This window comes from Triticum aestivum, chromosome 5D (genome assembly GCF_018294505.1).
Source record: "Triticum aestivum cultivar Chinese Spring chromosome 5D, IWGSC CS RefSeq v2.1, whole genome shotgun sequence".
Classification (NCBI taxonomy): domain Eukaryota; kingdom Viridiplantae; phylum Streptophyta; class Magnoliopsida; order Poales; family Poaceae; genus Triticum; species Triticum aestivum.
The window spans coordinates 264,184,215-264,203,050 of record NC_057808.1 but is presented as its reverse complement, the minus strand read 5'-3'; the positions used below and the strand labels follow the sequence as shown (position 1 = coordinate 264,203,050).

General features: G+C 45.1%; 1 protein-coding gene across 1 annotated transcript; it reads right to left on the bottom strand.

Moving 5' to 3' along the window:
* Positions 1-6,853: 6,853 nt before the first annotated feature.
* Positions 6,854-15,242, bottom strand: LOC123120717 (CCR4-NOT transcription complex subunit 10). Its single transcript, XM_044540705.1, has 6 exons — positions 14,858-15,242; positions 13,165-13,251; positions 10,704-10,880; positions 9,899-9,985; positions 9,756-9,827; positions 6,854-9,026 (listed from the first exon to the last, which is right to left on the bottom strand). The coding sequence occupies exons 1-6, from the start codon at positions 15,041-15,043 to the stop codon at positions 7,173-7,175; spliced, it is 2,463 nt and encodes an 820-aa protein (XP_044396640.1). The 5' UTR covers positions 15,044-15,242; the 3' UTR covers positions 6,854-7,172.
* Between the last annotated feature and the right edge of the window lie 3,594 nt (positions 15,243-18,836).

The following is an 18,836-nucleotide window of genomic DNA, read 5'->3' as shown; positions in this document are numbered from 1 at the left end:
ATCGTCGGCACCTGCAACTGTTTTGGTAGAATCTGTGAGTCACGGGGACTCAGCAATCTCACACCCGCGAGATCAAGACTATTTAAGCTTATAGGACAAGGAGGTGCAAAGAGGTGGAGCTGCAGCGGCAAAAGCATATATGGTGGCTAACTGCGCAAATGAGAGCGAGAAGAGAAGCAAAGGAGCGGACGTCATCTAGCAATGACCAAGAAGAGGTCCTGAACACCTACTTACGTCATACATAACACAGACCGTGTTCACCTCCCGGGCTCCGCCGAGAAGAGACCATCACGGTTACACACGCGCTTGGTGTATTTTAATTGGGTCAAGTGACAAGTTATCTACAACCGGACATTAACAAATTCTCATCTGCCTCATAACCGCGGGCACGGCTTTCGAAAGATAATACCCTGCAGGGGTGTCCCAACTTAGCCCATCATAAGCTCTCACGGTCAACGAAGGATAAACCTTCTCCCGGAAAGACCCGATCAGTCTCGGAATCCCGGTTTACAAGACATCTCGACAATGGTAAAACAAGACCAGCAAAGCCGCCCGAATGTGCCGACAAATCCCGATAGGAGCTGCACATATCTCGTTCTCAGGGCACACCGGATTGTCAAGCTTCCGATAGGCCAGTCCAGAGTTGCCCCTGGTGGCCACCGGCGATTGACAGTTTGGACCAATACTCAGAGGAGCACTGGGTCGGGGGTTTAAAATAAAGATGACCCTCGGGCTCTAGAAAACCCGGGGGAAAAAGGTATAGGTCGCAAATGGTAAAACCAAGGTTGGGCCTTGCTGGAGGAGTTTTATTCAAGGCGAACTGTCAAGGGGGTCCCATAAATCACCCGACCGCGTAAGGAACGCAAACTCAAGGAACATAATCCCGGTATACAGTAACTAGGGCGGCAAGAGTGGAACAAAACACCAGGCATAAGGCCGAGCCTTTCACCCTTTACCAAAATATATAGATGCATTAATTAAATAAGAGATATTGTGATATCCCAACATATCCATGTTCCGACATGGAACAAACTTCAACTTCACCTGCAACTAGCATCGCTATAAGAGGGGCTGAGCAAAAGTTGTAACATAGCCAAACAACGGTTTGCTAGGAAAGGATGGTTAGAGCTGACATGGCTAAAATGGGAGACATGATATAGCAAGTGATAGGTAGCGAGCATGGCAATAGAGCGAACAACTAGCATAGCAAAGATAGAAGTGATTTCGAGGGGTGGTCATCTTGCCTGCAAGATTCTCAGAGTTGTCGAAAGCTTGATCCTCGTAAGCGTACTCGACAGGTTCCTCGTTCACGAACTCGTCTCCCAGCTCTACCCAAGACAAGAACACAAACAAACGGAACCACAATCAACAACGAGAAATGCGCAAACAACATGATGCAAAACATGTATGATATGCAAGATATGATATGCGATGCATATGCGTGCTCCGGAAGGAAAATGATGAACATGGCAGTAACTTGGAAAACCAAGCATGCCACTGGAAATATAAGATGATTTCGGTCGAAATCGATATAAAGATCACCGGAATCGGATGCACGGTTTGAAAATGGCAAGCAAAACAAGGATGACACTAATCTGCGATAAACAGCAAGATAGCACTTAAAATGCAACAAGTGACAATGCTACCGCACTCCAACATAGCCACAAAGCACATGACAGTAAACTAAAGGAGATGCTTGACAAAAGATGAACACTGAGCTACGGCTAGTTCACAACATATCAAGCTCAAACAAGCATGGAAAAAGTGCAAAAGATTACAGGTTCACAGACGGTGAAAAACTGGACATGGTAGTAAACAGCATCAGGTGGCAATGTTCAGAGCACGAAATCAACATGCTACAGGAACTTAACATAGCACAACAAGGCATGGTAGTGTTCTACTAAATGCACATGACAAAAGTCCCTTACTGACCATAAGCCAAAAAGGACCAGAAGATATGATGGCAAGCATGTAAACATAGCAAGTTTCGTTATCAGGTTTCAGACTTAGCAGAAAACAGAGCATGGCAGAAATATTAATATGTAGGCCTCTTTGTGAGCTTGATGCACTCACTACAGAGCAATGCATGACAAACCAAGCATACCTTCAGCAAAATGGCATGTTTATGAAGCTATCCATGGCAAGAACACTTGCATAGCATGTATGGATCAACTACAATAAGCTTGGCAAAAATGCATGTCATGTTAAAAATCTGCCAGAAATATTTTATAGCAAAAGTAGAGCAAGATTGAGTCATTCTATGGTACTCTAAAATTGCAAACAATTGCAGGAATGTATCAATTACAACTATATCTACAAAACATCCTTCCTGAATATCTCCAAAATATGCATGGATCTCTCTGTAGCATCAAGTTTACATGGCAACAAAATTACAGCAGACAAAGACTTAGAGAAATCACTAAGTCCCTGAAATCAGAATTATTACGGGGCCTACTTTGCATGCTTGTGTTAGTCACTACAGAGATCACAAAAATACATGGACTACACCACTGGAAAGATGGCATGGCATACTTCAAAACACATGTAGAGCTCATGCTCAAAAGATGCACAGAATAAATGATACAAAAATGACAAATCTCCAAGTTCTGATAAGAACCAGAGATTAACAGCAACTAGCCCTCTTCCAACGAAGATTTGGGCATCAAGGTGACCTCTAATGAAAATGGTGCAATTGAACAAAATGAAGAGCATCACGAGACGAACAATTTGACATATTATACGCGCAAATCGGAGCTACATGCACGAAGTTATAGCATCGGGAACAGGAGCACATGCAGATAAAATTCTGGGACTTAGGAAAAAAACGGACGCGAGGGGGAGGTCAACGGGGCTGTACCAGATCGGATCTCGCGAACTCGCTCGAGCCCGAGCTCGACGGCGGCGAGGCAGGGACCGGCGGGGCATGGCCGGAGGAGGGCCCGGCGGCGGAGGAGGGGCGCCGGAGGGTGGCGGCGCCGGCGGGTGACGGCGCCGGCGGGCGGCGGCGGCGGCGGGGCCGGTGGCGGCGCCGGCGGGCACGGGATCCGGCGGGCGGCGCGGGGCCGGTGGCGGCGGCGGCGGCCGGCGGCGCGCGGGCACGGCGGCGGGCGCGAGGCGGCGGCGGCGGCGGGAGGAGACGGGCCGGAGGGCCGGGAGCGGGCCGGCGGGCCTCGGCGGCGGCGCGGGTGACGTGGCGCGCTCCGGTTGGCCGGGCGCGCGGCGGACGTTGTCCGGCCGGAGCGGACGCGTCCGGCGCGGCGCGGAGGGAGAGGGTTAGGGTTTCGTCTGAGATTTCGTTTTTCGGGATGCCCACTTATAAATAGGTAGAGGGAGCTAGGAGACTCCAAATGAGGTGCGGTTTTCGCCCACACGATCGTGATCGAACGACCTAGAGCATGGAAGAGAGTTTGGTGGGTTTTGGGCTGGCTTTGGAGGGGGGTTTTGCTGGACACTCAAATGGACTTTGCGGATGCCCGGTTAACCGTTGGAGTACCAAACGACCTCCGAATGGAACGAAACTTGACCGGTAGTCTCTGGGTGGTATAAGAAGACCACTTGACAAGCCTCGGTCCATTCCGAGAAAGTTTGACACACGCACACGAAAGAAAACTAGAGGGGTGCACCGGAGGAGATAGGAGCGCCGGATTGGAAAACGGACAACGGGGAAAATGCTCGGATGCATGAGACGAACATGTATGCGAATGCAATGCACATGATGACATGATATGAAAATGCATGACATGACAAAATACAAAACGAAAGACAAAACCCGACAACGGAGGGAAAAACATATCACATAGCCGAAATGGCAAGAGTCGGAGTTACAAATATGGCAAGTTACATGCGGGGTGTTACATTTGCTCCTTGTACCTCCCTCTTCGAGGATCAAGACCTCCTAAGGGAGAAGGATCCCATCATAGGATCATCAAGACCTCCCAAGGGAGAAGGATCTACCTTGATCATCAAGACCTCATCTCCTTTGGATTTGAGAAAAACCTTTACCTTTGTGTTATTTTCCCTTGATTGTTCATGTGATACTTGTGGATCTCATGTATGCTATTCTAGCGGATGTGTGATTTGGGTTTTGTTTGAGTGATTCCTCTTGTTGTTCTTATTGTTTTTCCCTTTTCACCCTCTAAGTGTGAAAAGATCATGAAATAGGGTTCCACCCTACATCAAAGAAGGTTCACCGTGCATTTGAAAAAAGGTTGACCATGTATTCAAAAAAGTGTTCAAAACATGTATTCAGGAAAAAAACGTATACCATGTATTTAAAAAATGCTTAACATGTATTCGGGAAAAAACGTATACCGCTAAGGCGTGCAGCCACTTGGTTGGACGCCTAAACGTTGAAGTCGTGCCAAAATATTGGTTGGCAGTTGAGTTTTTACGTCCACGAGCAGTCAACACGCCGCCGGCGGATTCCCTCGCCAATATATTAGAGCGCCAGCTATTGGCAAGGCGGGCGCAGGCGGGATCCAAACAGCCTTGTAGTTTGCGCGACCTAAATACCTCTCATGCATCAGCGTGCACCGCGGAGGAGTAGTGATATGTTTTATTATGTATACAAGATGTGAGTTCACAATTATTCCTATGCTTAAATTTTGTAGAGATGTGAAGTATGGCTATTACTTCAAGAAAGCGTGTTGGCCTACATGATTCTCCTGTACTGTACAAAAAAAATTATCTTTCAAGGTACTACTGACATCGCATTACTCAACTTACTGATACATAAACTAGTTTTCCGGAAGTGTAATAGTTGGGTCATTGCGTCTTCATTTAGTCCTCAACACGGAATCCATTAAATTCATTCAAGGGTTACTTGTTTATAAATTTTTAGTGGAATTTCTTGCCCACTTGATTGCCATATTTTATATACTTTTTCCATAATATATATAGTAAGAAATGATATTTTTTTTATTGGCTTATGATCATGACTCATGTCTAGGAGTATTCACAGAGTCCTTTCATATGGTTTTCCTTGTTAACGGTCAGATATATTTACTTTGTATAAACTGCACAGAAGGGTCATTTGAAGGATCTAGGGGCCAACTAGAGCTTATGTATGGTAGTTGGGCATGCTTGTTTTTCTCATGATGCGTCTATTGAATTTTCATTGTTCTTCCAGATCAGTTAATGTCTTTCGGTTGCTTATTACGCCACATATTTTGTGTTGCAGCTATACATGGAGGTACTACACTCTCCTTTCGATAGGATGTCCAGTCAAATCAAGCACTTATCTGGATCCACAGACTTTTCTCAAAGTGGTTTCTTTCTCTCCCTCCAAGCTTTTCCGGCGTGCTGGTGGGGAGAGAAATCTTGGTGCCTTCGCTTCGTCTAGTAATTTAGGTTAGGGTTTTTTTGTCTTCGCATGTGAGGTGGGCAGAAGGCGGTGCTTCTCGTTCGAGTTTGTCTTCCGGGCTCCAATCATCCTCGAGTCCGTCCATCTTTACGTAGTCGACGGAGCTCCAGCATAGATTCATGTGGCCTCCTTGGGACGGGGAGATTAGGTTTTCTTGTCATGTGTGCGGGACCGCGAGATTTTGTGTCAGTTGCTTCAGTTCTATTCAAGGGTTGAACGGCGAGCACTGCGGCTCCAAGGCTTTGGTCCAAGGGGCACATGCATGAAGAGTTCCCAGCTGTCATTGACAAAGTCAACTCGACTCTGATAAGAGAGCGGCGACGAGGGGCATTGGCAGCTCATTCTGGCAGCGGTAGTGGTCTTTTGGTGGTCTAGAGACCTCGGTGTTATTTTTATTACGTTTGAGGTGCTTTGTACTTCTCATGATTTTTTATAATAGATCCAGATATTTTTCGCAAAAAAATAAGATGATGAAGCACTTGGTTTAAAATACTACCAATTGTGTCTCTGAGACTTATAATACTATCAGTTTTATCTCATTGTTCAACATTGTTTTACATGGTGGGGCATATTGGTGCAACCTAACATTCGTCTTTTCTTATTTTAAATAAATAATTGCTCATGCGTTTCAACTAGATATAAATAGTCTAGTACGTTAGCCCATTATTTACCTGCACATATTAATGTGGTTGTGTAAATAAAAGTTTGAAACCCTACCAATGATTTACGTACCTAAATAAAAATTGTTTTTTAGGAATAAATAAAAATTACTTATTTGATAAGAACGTATTGGCTTATCAAAGAAAACATAGGTTTTTTTGGTAAGTCAATAAAAGGTGAGGGATAACCGGTGAAGAAAATCAGAGATAGAGAAGGGGGGTGGGGGGATGGAACCTTACATCTTTATTTAGTAGTATAATATTAGTAGAGATTACTACAGTTCTTGCTAATGCTGATTTGTAAAGCATCCATCTCTGAATTTATATGGTAGGTTACCAAGCCGATGTAAAAGATCATCCACCCATCGATATACAGAAATCCATGATGTGCTTGCAGTTTAGATAATTCAGTGATAACACTATGTAAATGAAGATGGATAGCACAAAACATTGCCGTTCGTCTTTATGGAACATCGTTGAAATGTCATATAACCATACAAGATCTTTATGATGTTTGCAAATCATTTTGCTCCGTTTCCGAAGAACCCTGCCCTCAATCGATCCACGACTCTTATCTCGCGCCCCAGTTCTAGACTTGGCCAACCTTGATTCGTGGCAATTGGTGTTTGCTCCATAGCAAAGCACGGATAACGCTACTCAAATGAAGCTCGTATATGGAAATTTTCATGGCCCGTCAATGAACTATTCTAAAGGTGAGTTCCCAACTTCCAATCCGTGCGTAAACAGAAGAAAAACGTTGGGGGAAAAGGTGCAAAAGTATGTCGTGCTGGGAAACCAGAGTAACACAGCTATGTGAAGTGACACTTCGAGCAAGAGAAGCACCGAAATATATACTTAAGTTCTTTAGATTCTGATGCCTTTTGCACATTTCTTTCCTGAATAAAGGAATATCAGAAGGTATCATCATTTCAGTCCAAAGAGGGGCTCTAAAACTCGAGTAACACAAATTACACCCCTGAATCTGGGAAAGCTAAAGAGGGGACAGGGAGGAGATCTAAAGTTCTTTTTCTTATGTATGGTACACAGGAAAACGTTACGATCTTTCAGGATGATCATCCACATGGGGTCGGGGTCCAACTCAAGAAATGGCAATTATCAACTATAGATAAATCATCAAAACGAGGCAAGTCTTATCTGCTGGCTGCTACACTACTGGTCTTAAATCTCACGTTTCTGCACCTTCTCAACTTGCCGATAGCTTCTTGCGCCTTCCCCTGCAGAAGATCCACATAGATGGATGCTAGCAGTGCCCTAGGGCTGTTGGGCAACATTGCAAAACCACGGCTCACCAGGTAGTTGGCCTGCTCAAGCTCTCCCTGCACTGCAGCGGCCATGCCAAGGTCAACATACAGAACCCCACAGGCTTCCTCGGGCTTGAGAGACATTGAGTGCTGAGATTCTTCTGAGGTAAGTTTTGTCATGGCAGGAGTGACTGAATCCTCGCCATCGCTGTCTTTCTCAACAGGGGCCTTTTCACGATTCTCAACACTGTAGGGCAACTCAATAGCATTGCCATCTCTCAAATAAACAGTTAACTGATCAACAGCCTCCTTTAGCCTGTTCAGCAAACATAAAGCTTCAGCTGCATACACATGGCCAAGGAATAAGTACATCCTGGAGCAGTCTGGAACCTGCAACAGTGAGTTGGCAGTAGACAAAGCTTTCAAGGGATTCTCAAGACACAATTCGACGAACGCCAGGTCCCCCAGGATGGCTTGTCGAATTTTCAGGTTCTCTTTTTTAATGATGTCATCATACATAGCAAGAGAGCTCTGCAAAGTGGCATTCAAGCTCGCGGCTCCCTTTTGTTCTCCATTTGCATTAGCTGTTGGACCAGAGTGAACTTTGGATTCAACACTCATTGTGTTCTGGCCTGAACTTTTCTGGCATTGTGACACTTGGTTGCACTCCTCTGTATCTGAAATCACCATTTTTTTCTGCTCAGAAGCATCCATTAATAGTTGGGCGTTGAGTAGACACTGTCTAGCAAATCTGAGTGATATCAAATTTCCATGTTCACCTGAACTCCCAAAATCTGATAAATGACTTCCTGAGTTCACCGGACTGATAACTAAATGACGCCATTTCCCTGACCCCACAACATAAATTTCAATCTCATCTTTGCATGAAGTAGCACCGCTTGCAGTGAGGAAGCCCATTTCTAGAGCTAGCAGGCTACACTCAGCAAAACGGAGCCAAAAGAGGGGGCGATGGTACAAGAGCGGCATGGCCTCACGAAAACAACGAGCTGCTAACAGTGGTTTACCACACATCAAATGTTGGATCCCACAGTTGTATGATATCAGACAAGATTTGTCTTGTGATAGTGCAGACAGCTTCAATGGTTTCTCTGAGCGAAGAGATAAGCTGTATTTCAGTGCTTTGCTGAAGCACAATACTGATGTATGGTTGGATCTCTGCTGATGGAGTATACAACCAAGATTGTTGTAGAACATGGCTAGCATTACTGGTTCAGTCCGATTATTGGGAGTGCTCAAAAGCTTCACAGCCTTCCGATAATTTCCTCGGGCATACTCTAGCTGAGATTTCAAGAGAAGCTCTGTAGATGAATCCCTACCACGTGCCATGTTCATTAGAAGTTTGAGTTCTCGCTTGGCAACCTTCAGGTTCCTTGTGAGAAGTAGAAGCCGGACCTTGTAAATTTGTAGTCTAACTTTCAAATCAGCAGCTGTGGCAGCAAGATCAGCTGATGCCCTCGAGAACTCATTTAAGATAGGTCTGCCCAAGTGATTTCCACCATCCAGAGTAGAGTAAAAAGATTCAAACTCCAGTGTATCATCCGAGAAACTTCCAACTGAAAGAATCTCAGATCCACCAGGACAAGTATTTGAATCAGAATCTGGAGGCGTGCTACTTTTTGCAGGTTTCGGTTGAGCAGGCTGCTGCTGAACTGTGCTAGCAATTTCATTCTGGTTCCCTGTATTAGCTACTCCAAATGATCTTTCCAAGTACTGAATGACATCCTGCAAAAACAGAGAGATGAACAAAGTTCCATCTAGACAAAAGCTATGTTGCGACTTTGGAAAGGAAGACGGCTAACAAATGCTATTGCTTGTCATACAAGTTAAAATCACAAATTAATCTGATAGGACTGAGCTCAAGAATTCTAGTGCAATCAAAGGGAGAATATAATCTCAATTATTCCCAATAAAATCTAACAGACAAAAGGAACTCAATGATCAGCCACCCTAGGTCTCTGATTCTCTCCCCTCTTTAGTTTTTCATTTACCAGCAACAATCCCGTAATAAAGTATTTTCATACTGGCAGTGTCAGTGCAAGTTTTGCGTATATCAAAAATGCATGTTATAGCAGGATATACTGGCACAGTGAGTATATGGGGACAAAGTAGAGTAGACAGCATTGAGCCATTGATCATATCACGTTAAAAATAGTACTCCCTCCAATCCAAAATAAGTGTCGCAGCTTTGAACTAAGGTTACTTATTTTGGATCGGAGGGAATAATAAATTGGCAAGTTATTTTGCTATGTTAAATCCAACGTCATTAGTTTACTGTCACGCGAATTTGCTGTGTCATAAGGAGAAGCTACGACTCATGAAACATTTTCAGGGACATCCTTTGACAAAATATCACAGGCCACAAAGAATAGTTGGAAAGAAATTACTAGTTCAATGGAGCCAGCCATAGATGTCAGCTGAAGGTTGTACTGTGGCAAAGGGGAAAAAACTTACCGCGGCTTTTGATGCATCTTGCAAAGCTAATGTAATATCCAATAACAGAAAACATACATGAAGAGCAGTTGTCTGCAGCAGTGAAGAATGATTAGGTAAAGTAAAAAAACATTTAGCTTAAGCTAAGAAATAACAAGAAATACCTCATCAATTGGTTCAATATTTCGGTACAATGGCTCCAAAACAGACAGTGCAGATTCATAATCATGAAGATGATAAAGGATTAGAGCCTGCAAATTTAACAAGTTCATTATCATATTCATCAGCATGTCTTCAGCTAAAGCTTACATCAAGGAGTATGCATAAAGCTTGAATTGGCAAAAACATTACTAACTAGATGATACCCCACAGCCCGCGCGTTGCCGTGGGAACCTTGTTAAAACAATGCATAAATAGGTGCTAAACACAACTAAAACTAATGCAAAAGCAAATGTAAGAGTGCTCTCGGTTTATATTTTGAAACAATAGAAACATATGAAGCATGTGAACAAATGTCGAATAAGAACAGAAACTTTTGGATGATGCGAATCATGAACTACATAAATTTGCTTCAACTGTCCAACACATATACTCCCTCCGTCCCAAAATTCTTGTCTTAGATTTGTCTAAATACAGATGTATCAAGTCACATTTTAGTATTAGATACATCCGTATCTAGACAAATCTAAGACAAGAATTTTGGGACGGAGGGAGTACAGTCTATGACCACACAAAAATTAATGCCAAAATTTAACTTATGCCGAGGTGGCATGATTGATGGACAGATTAATAGAAAAAAGTAACTTAAGACCACATGCATGACTTGATGATGTGGCATGGATGCATGGAGAGGAAAAATAGGTAGTGGATTGCAACTATTTACGAATAGAGGATAGAGGATAAATGAAAGCCGCAGATAAGATATCCTAATAATCAAACAATTACATTAACTGAAACAAGAGATCATACAGTGTTGAATGTTATTATGGTTGTGTCAAACTCATCTCCATAGGCTGTTGCATTATGTGCAGCAGAAATCAACGGTGCAATGCCACTGCCTCTTGGTTCAGAAGAAGTATTGTTCCCTACCCCATTGGCAGAATCAGCTTGTTCTCCAGATGCACAGGCAAGTTCATCGCTTCTTATCTGAATGCATGTATTAGTACAACATTAGAACAAAAGCAGTAATATAGTACAATGAAATGACACAGCAACTCCAAATTTGCAGTTGGGTTCAAACGGACAACAGAGAACATCGGTGTTTGTTAATGAATAAGCATGATGATGTGTTTCAACATATAATAAGATGTCTCTAAAAAAACAAGTCTAAACATCATTCCACACCAAGTGATCGAAACAAACAGTTAGAGAGTAGTCACCACGGCATTTTAGCGCATGTGCTGGCATGCAAACAGTCAAATATAGCCAGTTACATGTGGCATTTGAATGACAAAGAAGCACACAACTCAATAACTACAAAGCATGGATACGGCAGAAACTGCCGTATTGCCGTTCTAGTACGGGAGGACACGGGGATACGCGTGGATACGCCGGGATACGCGAATCCCGCAGTATCCCATTTTATCTGAATAAAAAAAAGAGAAACAAATCAGGATACGGCATAGATACGGGGGATACGTTGGGGGACTCGGGAGCCGGCCTCCAGCGACCACGACGCTGCTTAGCTCTCCTCCGACGGATGCCACGCTCGAGCTGGCAACCTCGACGGTCGCTAGCAGGGAAGAAGATCCAGGCAGAGAGGAGAAGGCGAGGTGGTTGCAGGCGAGGAAAAAGCTCCGGGCAGGGAGAAAGAAGATTTGGGTGGATTGAAAGGGAAGACGTAGATTAGCAAGAAGGTACAGGCGAGGAGCGGTCGTCTCATCTCCTCGCTACAGTTCTTGGCGGCTGGGGCAGGGAGGAAAGAGGAGCACGGGATAGGGAACAGCTGGAGGAGCACTTGTGTAGGGTTTCCTGGAATTGGGCCTTATGTGGGCTCTGAGTGGAGAGCTACATGGGCTCTGAGTGCAGGATCGTGTAAAGTGACCGTGTGATCCTCAAAAGAAAAGAAAAAACAATCTTTCATCTAAAAATGAGGCAACATATGTCAGTACTAAATACATATCTTTCATCTAAATTTCTTAAATACTTATATATCCTGCCGTATCCCCGAATGGCTATTTTTGAAAAAAGCTGTATCCCGTGTCCCCGTATGCGTATCCCCGTCTTTCCGTCCCCGTGTCCGTGCTTCTTAGCTCAATAATTGAGGGCCCGTTCGAAAGTCCTCCGACTTCCCTAAATACTTAACTCCTACTCCTCCATCCCGACTCCGGCTTCTCACGAGAAGTTCAATACGTTCAGTAGCGCTAAATCAAGTCTCAATCCAGAGTTCAAGACCATGGGCTGGTATAGCCCAGTTAGATGTAGACTGCATCTAGCCCGTTGGGGAGTTAAGAAAAAATGGGCTGCAGGCCCAGTTTGGAGGGAAAGACATGGACAGAGGGCTTGCACGAACCGGTGCAGAGGAGTGGGGCAGAGGAGTGGGGCATCGGCGGTGTGTCAAGGCTAGCACTAAGAGGCCTAGAGCGTACAGTTCGGCTGGACCATGGACGGGCGGGACTCTGGTGAAGTGGCGGGTGGTGCGGCGGATTGCCCAGTAAGCCACATGAACTTCTTACAATCTTGCATACTGTTTGGGGTCAACATTCATGGACTGGGGTCGCGATCCGTGCACCGACCCAGCTCGACCCTACATCGTTCCTGACCCTCAATATGGGTTGATCGACCCCGGGACACGGAACGGACCTTCAACCCGCGAACCAGGCTACTATGACCAGGAGTAGGAATCTGGGGTCTTGATTGCAGCGAACAAAAAACTTAAACCATAAATCATGGACGTTCAGAATACACACATTCACTTGGTACAAATTATGCAACAAAAGCATCCGTGAATATGAATATAGAGGGACGTTTATCGTGTACATTTGTACCTATATTAGACAGAAGCACATTTGTTTGCATCTATGCATCACTGTTGTTTTGTGTATCAATGCACATGACACCTAAAACTCTTCAGTACAAAGAAATGTTAATCTCTCGTGACAAAGATTGAGTGATATCCCAAGGCAGTGTACAAGCCGAAAAAAAAGGTGAAGATGTAGAACAAAATGAAAATATGAACAATAAAAGTCGCTAATCACACATGACAAGAAAAAAAATCACTAATGTGACTGCCTTTCTGCCACTTGATGAAACTATTCAAAGGTTGATGATTTCTATTCCTAACTGAGTCTAGACATGGAAAATGAAAACGAATCACATGTAATCATGTATCAAAGTACCAGAGCCACTAAAGCATTTCTATTCCTAACGGAGTCTAGATGTGTTTCTACTACCAAGTCTGAACGGCAAATCAGTATGGAGATTCACTAACCTTAACACTGCCAAGAATCTCAAGCAGCTTTTTTGGATCAGGACAACCATCCACAAACGATTCTGCGATAGCCATATTATGAAGGACCTGAAAATTGAACATTGTGACATCAGATGCAACACAAAAAAACATGACAACCTATCATTTCTTCCTTGGGAGACAATATAATCAACAACAACAAAGCCTTTAGTCCCAAACAAGTTGGGGTAGGCTAGAGGTGAAACCCATAAGATCTCGCAACCAACTCATGGCTGTGGCACATGGATAGCAAGCTTCCACGCACCCCTGTCCATAGCTAGCTCTTTGGTGATATTCCAATCCTTCAGGTCTCTCTTAACGGACTCCTCCCATGTCAAATTCGGTCTACCCCGCCCTCTCTTGACATTCTCCTCACGCTTTAGCCGTCCGCTATGCACTGGAGCTTCTGGAGGCCTGCGCTGAATATGCCCAAACCATCTCAGACGATGTTGGACAAGCTTCTCTTCAATTGGTGCTACCCCAACTCTATCTCGTATATCATCATTCCGGACTCGATCCTTCCTCGTGTGGCCACACATCCATCTCAAGATACGCATCTCCGCCACACCTAACTGTTGAACATACGCATCTCCGCCACACCTAACTGTTGGGAGACAATATAATCACTACAGAAAAATGTATTGGCTAGGACGTATACTCCTACTGCGTACCCTCACAGGTCACGGGTTAATCAGCTATAATCAGCTTAAAGGCCGGGTAACAGCCCGATTAAAAGGCATTGGCAAACAGAGATACAGTGCAGCAGTGGCTGTGTGAACAATGGGGGATGAGTTTGGATGGTTGATGTATTGGATTCAGAAAATGTGTAGTCACAATGTTGCTCACTGTTCTGCAGATGTCTAGGTCTGAAGTCTAAACATTTCTGATTATTCACTTGCTGCTCATATAGTCATATCCTGAATACTGTTGTAGACACATTGGTCAGTGAATTAATGTTGACAGTTCCATTGTATCCAGCCAATGTACGCCAAGTAAGGTCCACTCACATGCTACATGGTATACATATAGAACTACAAATTTAAATAAACAGAATAGTTTAAACAAACCATTGCCTATGCTTCAAGAAATGTATTACAACATTACTAACTAAAAAGCAGGGAAATGAGAAGCACTCCCACGCCCAGTAGCAAGCCCTGTTGGTATTCACATGCACCACCTAACACCCACGTCCACATAACCGTTGATACACACAAAATACAAATGGATACCAATCCAACACCAACACATTAAGATGCTAGTGAGCCATGCAACGATCACATACGCGATAGCAGTGTATAGACAGGCATCAGGTATAAGCAGCACACAATCACACAACCAAGATGCACCCAACCGCTTACAAACATATGCAGGCTCACCGCCACCCACCGTGAGAGGATGGGAGAACCATGCAGGCAGCTACAACAAGCACACCGCACAATTCACGTGCAACATACACTGAGCAAGCATATAAGCACAGTGAGTGGTGACAGAAACATCAAGCAAGCAATACTAAAAAACAGCCATCGCTGAGCAAAACATGCCGCCACGAACCCGGCGAGATACAGGATTTGCTATGTATATTCAGTTAAAGAATATATAAAGCAATCACAGAGCATCTTAACTCTCCTCGCTTTTAGACGTATAGGGAAGCAAAAGCAGAGATCCAATCGCCCACCTTGGGGTCACCCTCCTTCTTGAGCAGGAGCTGCGCGAGCACATCGGCGCACTCGGCGTACCGGCGGCTCTGGAACAGCACGGCGGCGTCCCTTGCCATAGCTGCCGTCGCGGAGAGCGTCCCGTCCTCCTCCACCCCGGGCTGTGGCTGGGGCGGCGGCGCCTCCTTCGGCGCCGCGGTCTCCATCCGCCAGATCTTGCACGAACGGCGGCTGAATCGGGAGCGCGGGTGCGACACGCGGACGCCCGATTCGCGAGCCGGCGCAGCGAATTGGACCACTGGCGGTAGGGTTTGGAGTTTGGGAGGGCTAGGGTTTGGACGCGATGGCGATGGGAGACGCCAGAGCGAGGGAGGGGGAGGGGGGGGGCGAAATCGACGAAGGCGATGGATAGAGAGAGAAGAGGGAGTTGCTTTCCTCTCCTGATTTGTTATTTTTCACGATAGTGCCATTTCGAGAGGGGCCGCCTACCTGATTCATGTTGGGTTTTTTTTTTATAACAGTGATTCACCCTGGTTTGTTGGTCCGCCAAATTAATCTTTTCAATCTCAAATGCATCTTTTTTTTCTACCACTCTCTGCACATTGTCGTGGCATATAAAAAGTCAAGCATGGATGGTTGGAGCCCTCGTTCTAAAATAGAAAAGAGAGGTGTCATGTTGGTTTATTCATTTTGTTCGAGTCGTTAGGAAGGACGTACCATAAAAAGGGGTGCATCTTGTACTGAGGTGGGAATCAACTTCACGTACGCATAAAAATTTCAACCAGAAAATAATCAGATGGACCAAGAAGATGATGAAGAAGAGAGTTGGGAAGGGGATGGTCACTGGGCTTTGCCTCAACAACAAGCTGGTGTAATGCCTCAGCAGGAGGAACGTGTGCTAGGAGAGGATGATCATATAATGCAGAAAGGAGACAACAGTAACACCTTCATTATTTTTAGTCTCTGATGGATCTTCTCATAAAAATGGTGTTGGGGCCGAAGTTAACCAACTGACTCTTGTTGTGCTTGCTCTTCCTGTACCACAGTTCCTACCACCCCCTGTTGTTGATCTTGGAGATGGTCTGCTTAACTTAATGGATGCGTATTTGGAGGATGAAGAGGAAGGGCTTGATCATGTACCTGCTACAGAGCAGCATGCTATACTGTCTGAACAAAACCCTGACTATAATACTGCACAGTCTTACATCATTGCTGCAGTTGGTTCTCAATTTGTTGCAGAAGACCTGATTGTTCCGGTGCATCTGTCATCAGAAACTTAAAATGTTGCCGTGCAATCGGAAGCTTTAGAAATGGACAGGGCTAACACTAGTGCTGAAATAGATAGCTCACATATTGTTACTGATGATGATGCTCCTAGGGACCTGCCTATCACCAGTTCAGATGTTGCTACTGACAGTTGTGCTCCTGAAAAGAATAATATGGCTGAGGTAACAAATCAAGGTGGGAACATTAAAGATAAATGTTTAAAACTCATGGATGACCATCATTTCAGTTAACATTATGATGCTTCTCTACTTGGATTCAAAAACATCTAGTTAATGGCACACTCTCCAAAATTTAGTGCAGTATCTGCGGAAGGACTGAGTATCTGGTGTTAGGGAACGTAGTATTTCAAAAAAATTACCTACGATCACGCAAGATCTATCTACGAGATGCATAGCAACGAGCGGGGGGAGTGTGTCCACGTACCCTCGTAGACCGAAAGCGGAAGCTTTTAGTAACGCAGTTGATGTAGTCGAACGTCTTCGCGATCCAACCGCTCCAAGCACCGAACGTACGGCACCTCCGCGTTCAGCACACGTTCAGCTCGATGACGTCCCTCGAGCTCTTGATCCAGTCGAGGACGAGGGAGAGTTCCGTCAGCACAACGGCGTGGTGACGGTGATGATGAAGTTACCAGCGCAGGGCTTCGCCTAAGCACTACAACGATATGACCGAGGTGTGTAACTGTGGAGGGGGCACCGCACACAGCTAAGACAATTGATCTTGTTTGTTCTAGGGTGCCCCCTGCCCCGTATATAAAGGAGGGGAGGGGAGGCCGGCCGGCCCCTGTAGGGCGCGCCAAGGAGAGGAGTCCTACTAGGACTCCAAGTCCTAGTAGGATTCCACTTGGTGGAAGGGGGAAGGAGGAAGGGAGAGGGAGAAGGGAAGGAAAGGGGGCGCTGCCCCCTTCCCCTAGTCCAATTCGGACCCAAAGGGGGGCACGCGGCCAGCCCCTTGTGGCCCTTCTCTCTCCCCACTAAGGCCCATGAAGGCCCATTAGTTCCCCCGGGGGGTTCCGATAACCCTCCGGCACTCCGATAGTCACCCGGTACCTCTCGGAACTCATCCGGTGTTCGAATAACATCGTCCAATATATCAATCTTTATGTCTCGACCATTTCGAGACTCCTTGTCATGTCCATGATCTCATCCGAGACTCCAAACAAATTTTGGTCATCAAATCACATAACTCATAATATAAATCATCATCAAACGTTAAGCATGCGGACCCTACGGGTTCGAGAACCATCTAGACATGACCGAGACACATCTCCGGTCAATAACCAATAGCGGAACCTGGATGCTCATATTGGCTCCTACATATTCTACAAAGATCTTTATCGGTCAAACCGCATAACGACATACGTTGTTCCCTTTGTCATCGGTATGTTACTTGCCCAAGATTCGATCGTCGGTATCACCATACCTAGTTCAATATCGTTACCGGCAAGTCTCTTTACTCGTTCCATAATGCATCATCCCGTGACTAACTCATTAGTCACATTGCTTGCAAGGCTCATAGTGATGTGCAATACCGAGAGGGCCCAGAGATACCTCTCCGATACACAGAGTGACAAATCCTAATCTCGATCTATGCCAACTCAACAAACACCATCGGAGACACTTGTAGAGCATCTTTATAATCACCCAGTTATGTTGTGGCGCTTGATAGCACACAAGGTGTTCCTCCGGTATTCGGGAGTTGCATAATCTCATGGTCCGAGGAACATGTATAAGTCATGAAGAAAGCAATAGCAATAAAATTAAACGATCATTATGCTAAGCTAACGGATGGGTCTTGTGTTGGAAATATGCCCTAGAGGCAATAATAAATGGTTATTATTATATTTCTTTGTTCATGATAATTGTCTATTGTTCATGCTATAATTGTGTTATCCGGAAATCGTAATGCATGTGTGAATACATAGACCACAACGTGTCCCTAGTAAGCCTCTAGTTGACTAGCTCGTTGATCAACAGATAGTCATGGTTTCCTGACTATGGACATTAGATGTCATTGATAATGGGATCACATTATTAGGAGAATGATGTGATGAACAAGACCCAATTCTAAGCATAGCTCAAAGATCGTGTAGTTCGTTTGCTAGAGCTTTTCCAATGTCAAGTATCTTCTCCTTAGACCATGAGATCGTGCAACTCCCGGATACCGTAGGAGTACTTTGGGTGTGCCAAACGTCACAACGTAACTGGGTGACTATAAAGGTACACTACGGGTATCTCCGAAAGTGTCTGTTGGGTTGGCACGGATCGAGACTGGGATTTGTCACTCCGTATGACGGAGAGGTATCTCTGGGCCCACTCGGTAATGCATCATCATAATGAGCTCAATGTGACTAAGGAGTTAGTCACGGGATCATGCATTACGGTACGAGTAAAGAGACTTGCCGGTAACGAGATTGAACAAGGTATTGGGATACCGACGATCGAATCTCGGGCAAGTAACATACCGATTGACAGAGGGAATTGTATACGGGATTGATTGAATCCTCGACATCGTGGTTCATCCGATGAGATCATCGTGGAACATGTGGGAGCCAACATGGGTATCCAGATCCCGCTGTTGGTTATTGACCGGAGAGGCGTCTCGGTCATGTCTGCATGTCTCCCGAACCCGTAGGGTCTACACGCTTAAGGTTCGGTGACGCTAGGGTTGTAGAGATATGAGTATGCGGAAACCCGAAAGTTGTTCGGAGTC

Bases quoted from the DNA above. Each gene is read 5' to 3' on its own strand.
- LOC123120717 (XM_044540705.1), bottom strand. From the start codon at position 15,043: ATGGAGACCGCGGCGCCGAAGGAGGCGCCGCCGCCCCAGCCACAGCCC. The intron at 13,252-14,857 runs GTGGGCGATTGG...TTCAATTTTCAG, and splicing joins AGAAGGAGGGTGACCCCAAG to GTCCTTCATAATATGGCTAT. The intron at 10,881-13,164 runs GTTAGTGAATCT...ACATGCATTCAG, and splicing joins AGATTCTTGGCAGTGTTAAG to ATAAGAAGCGATGAACTTGC.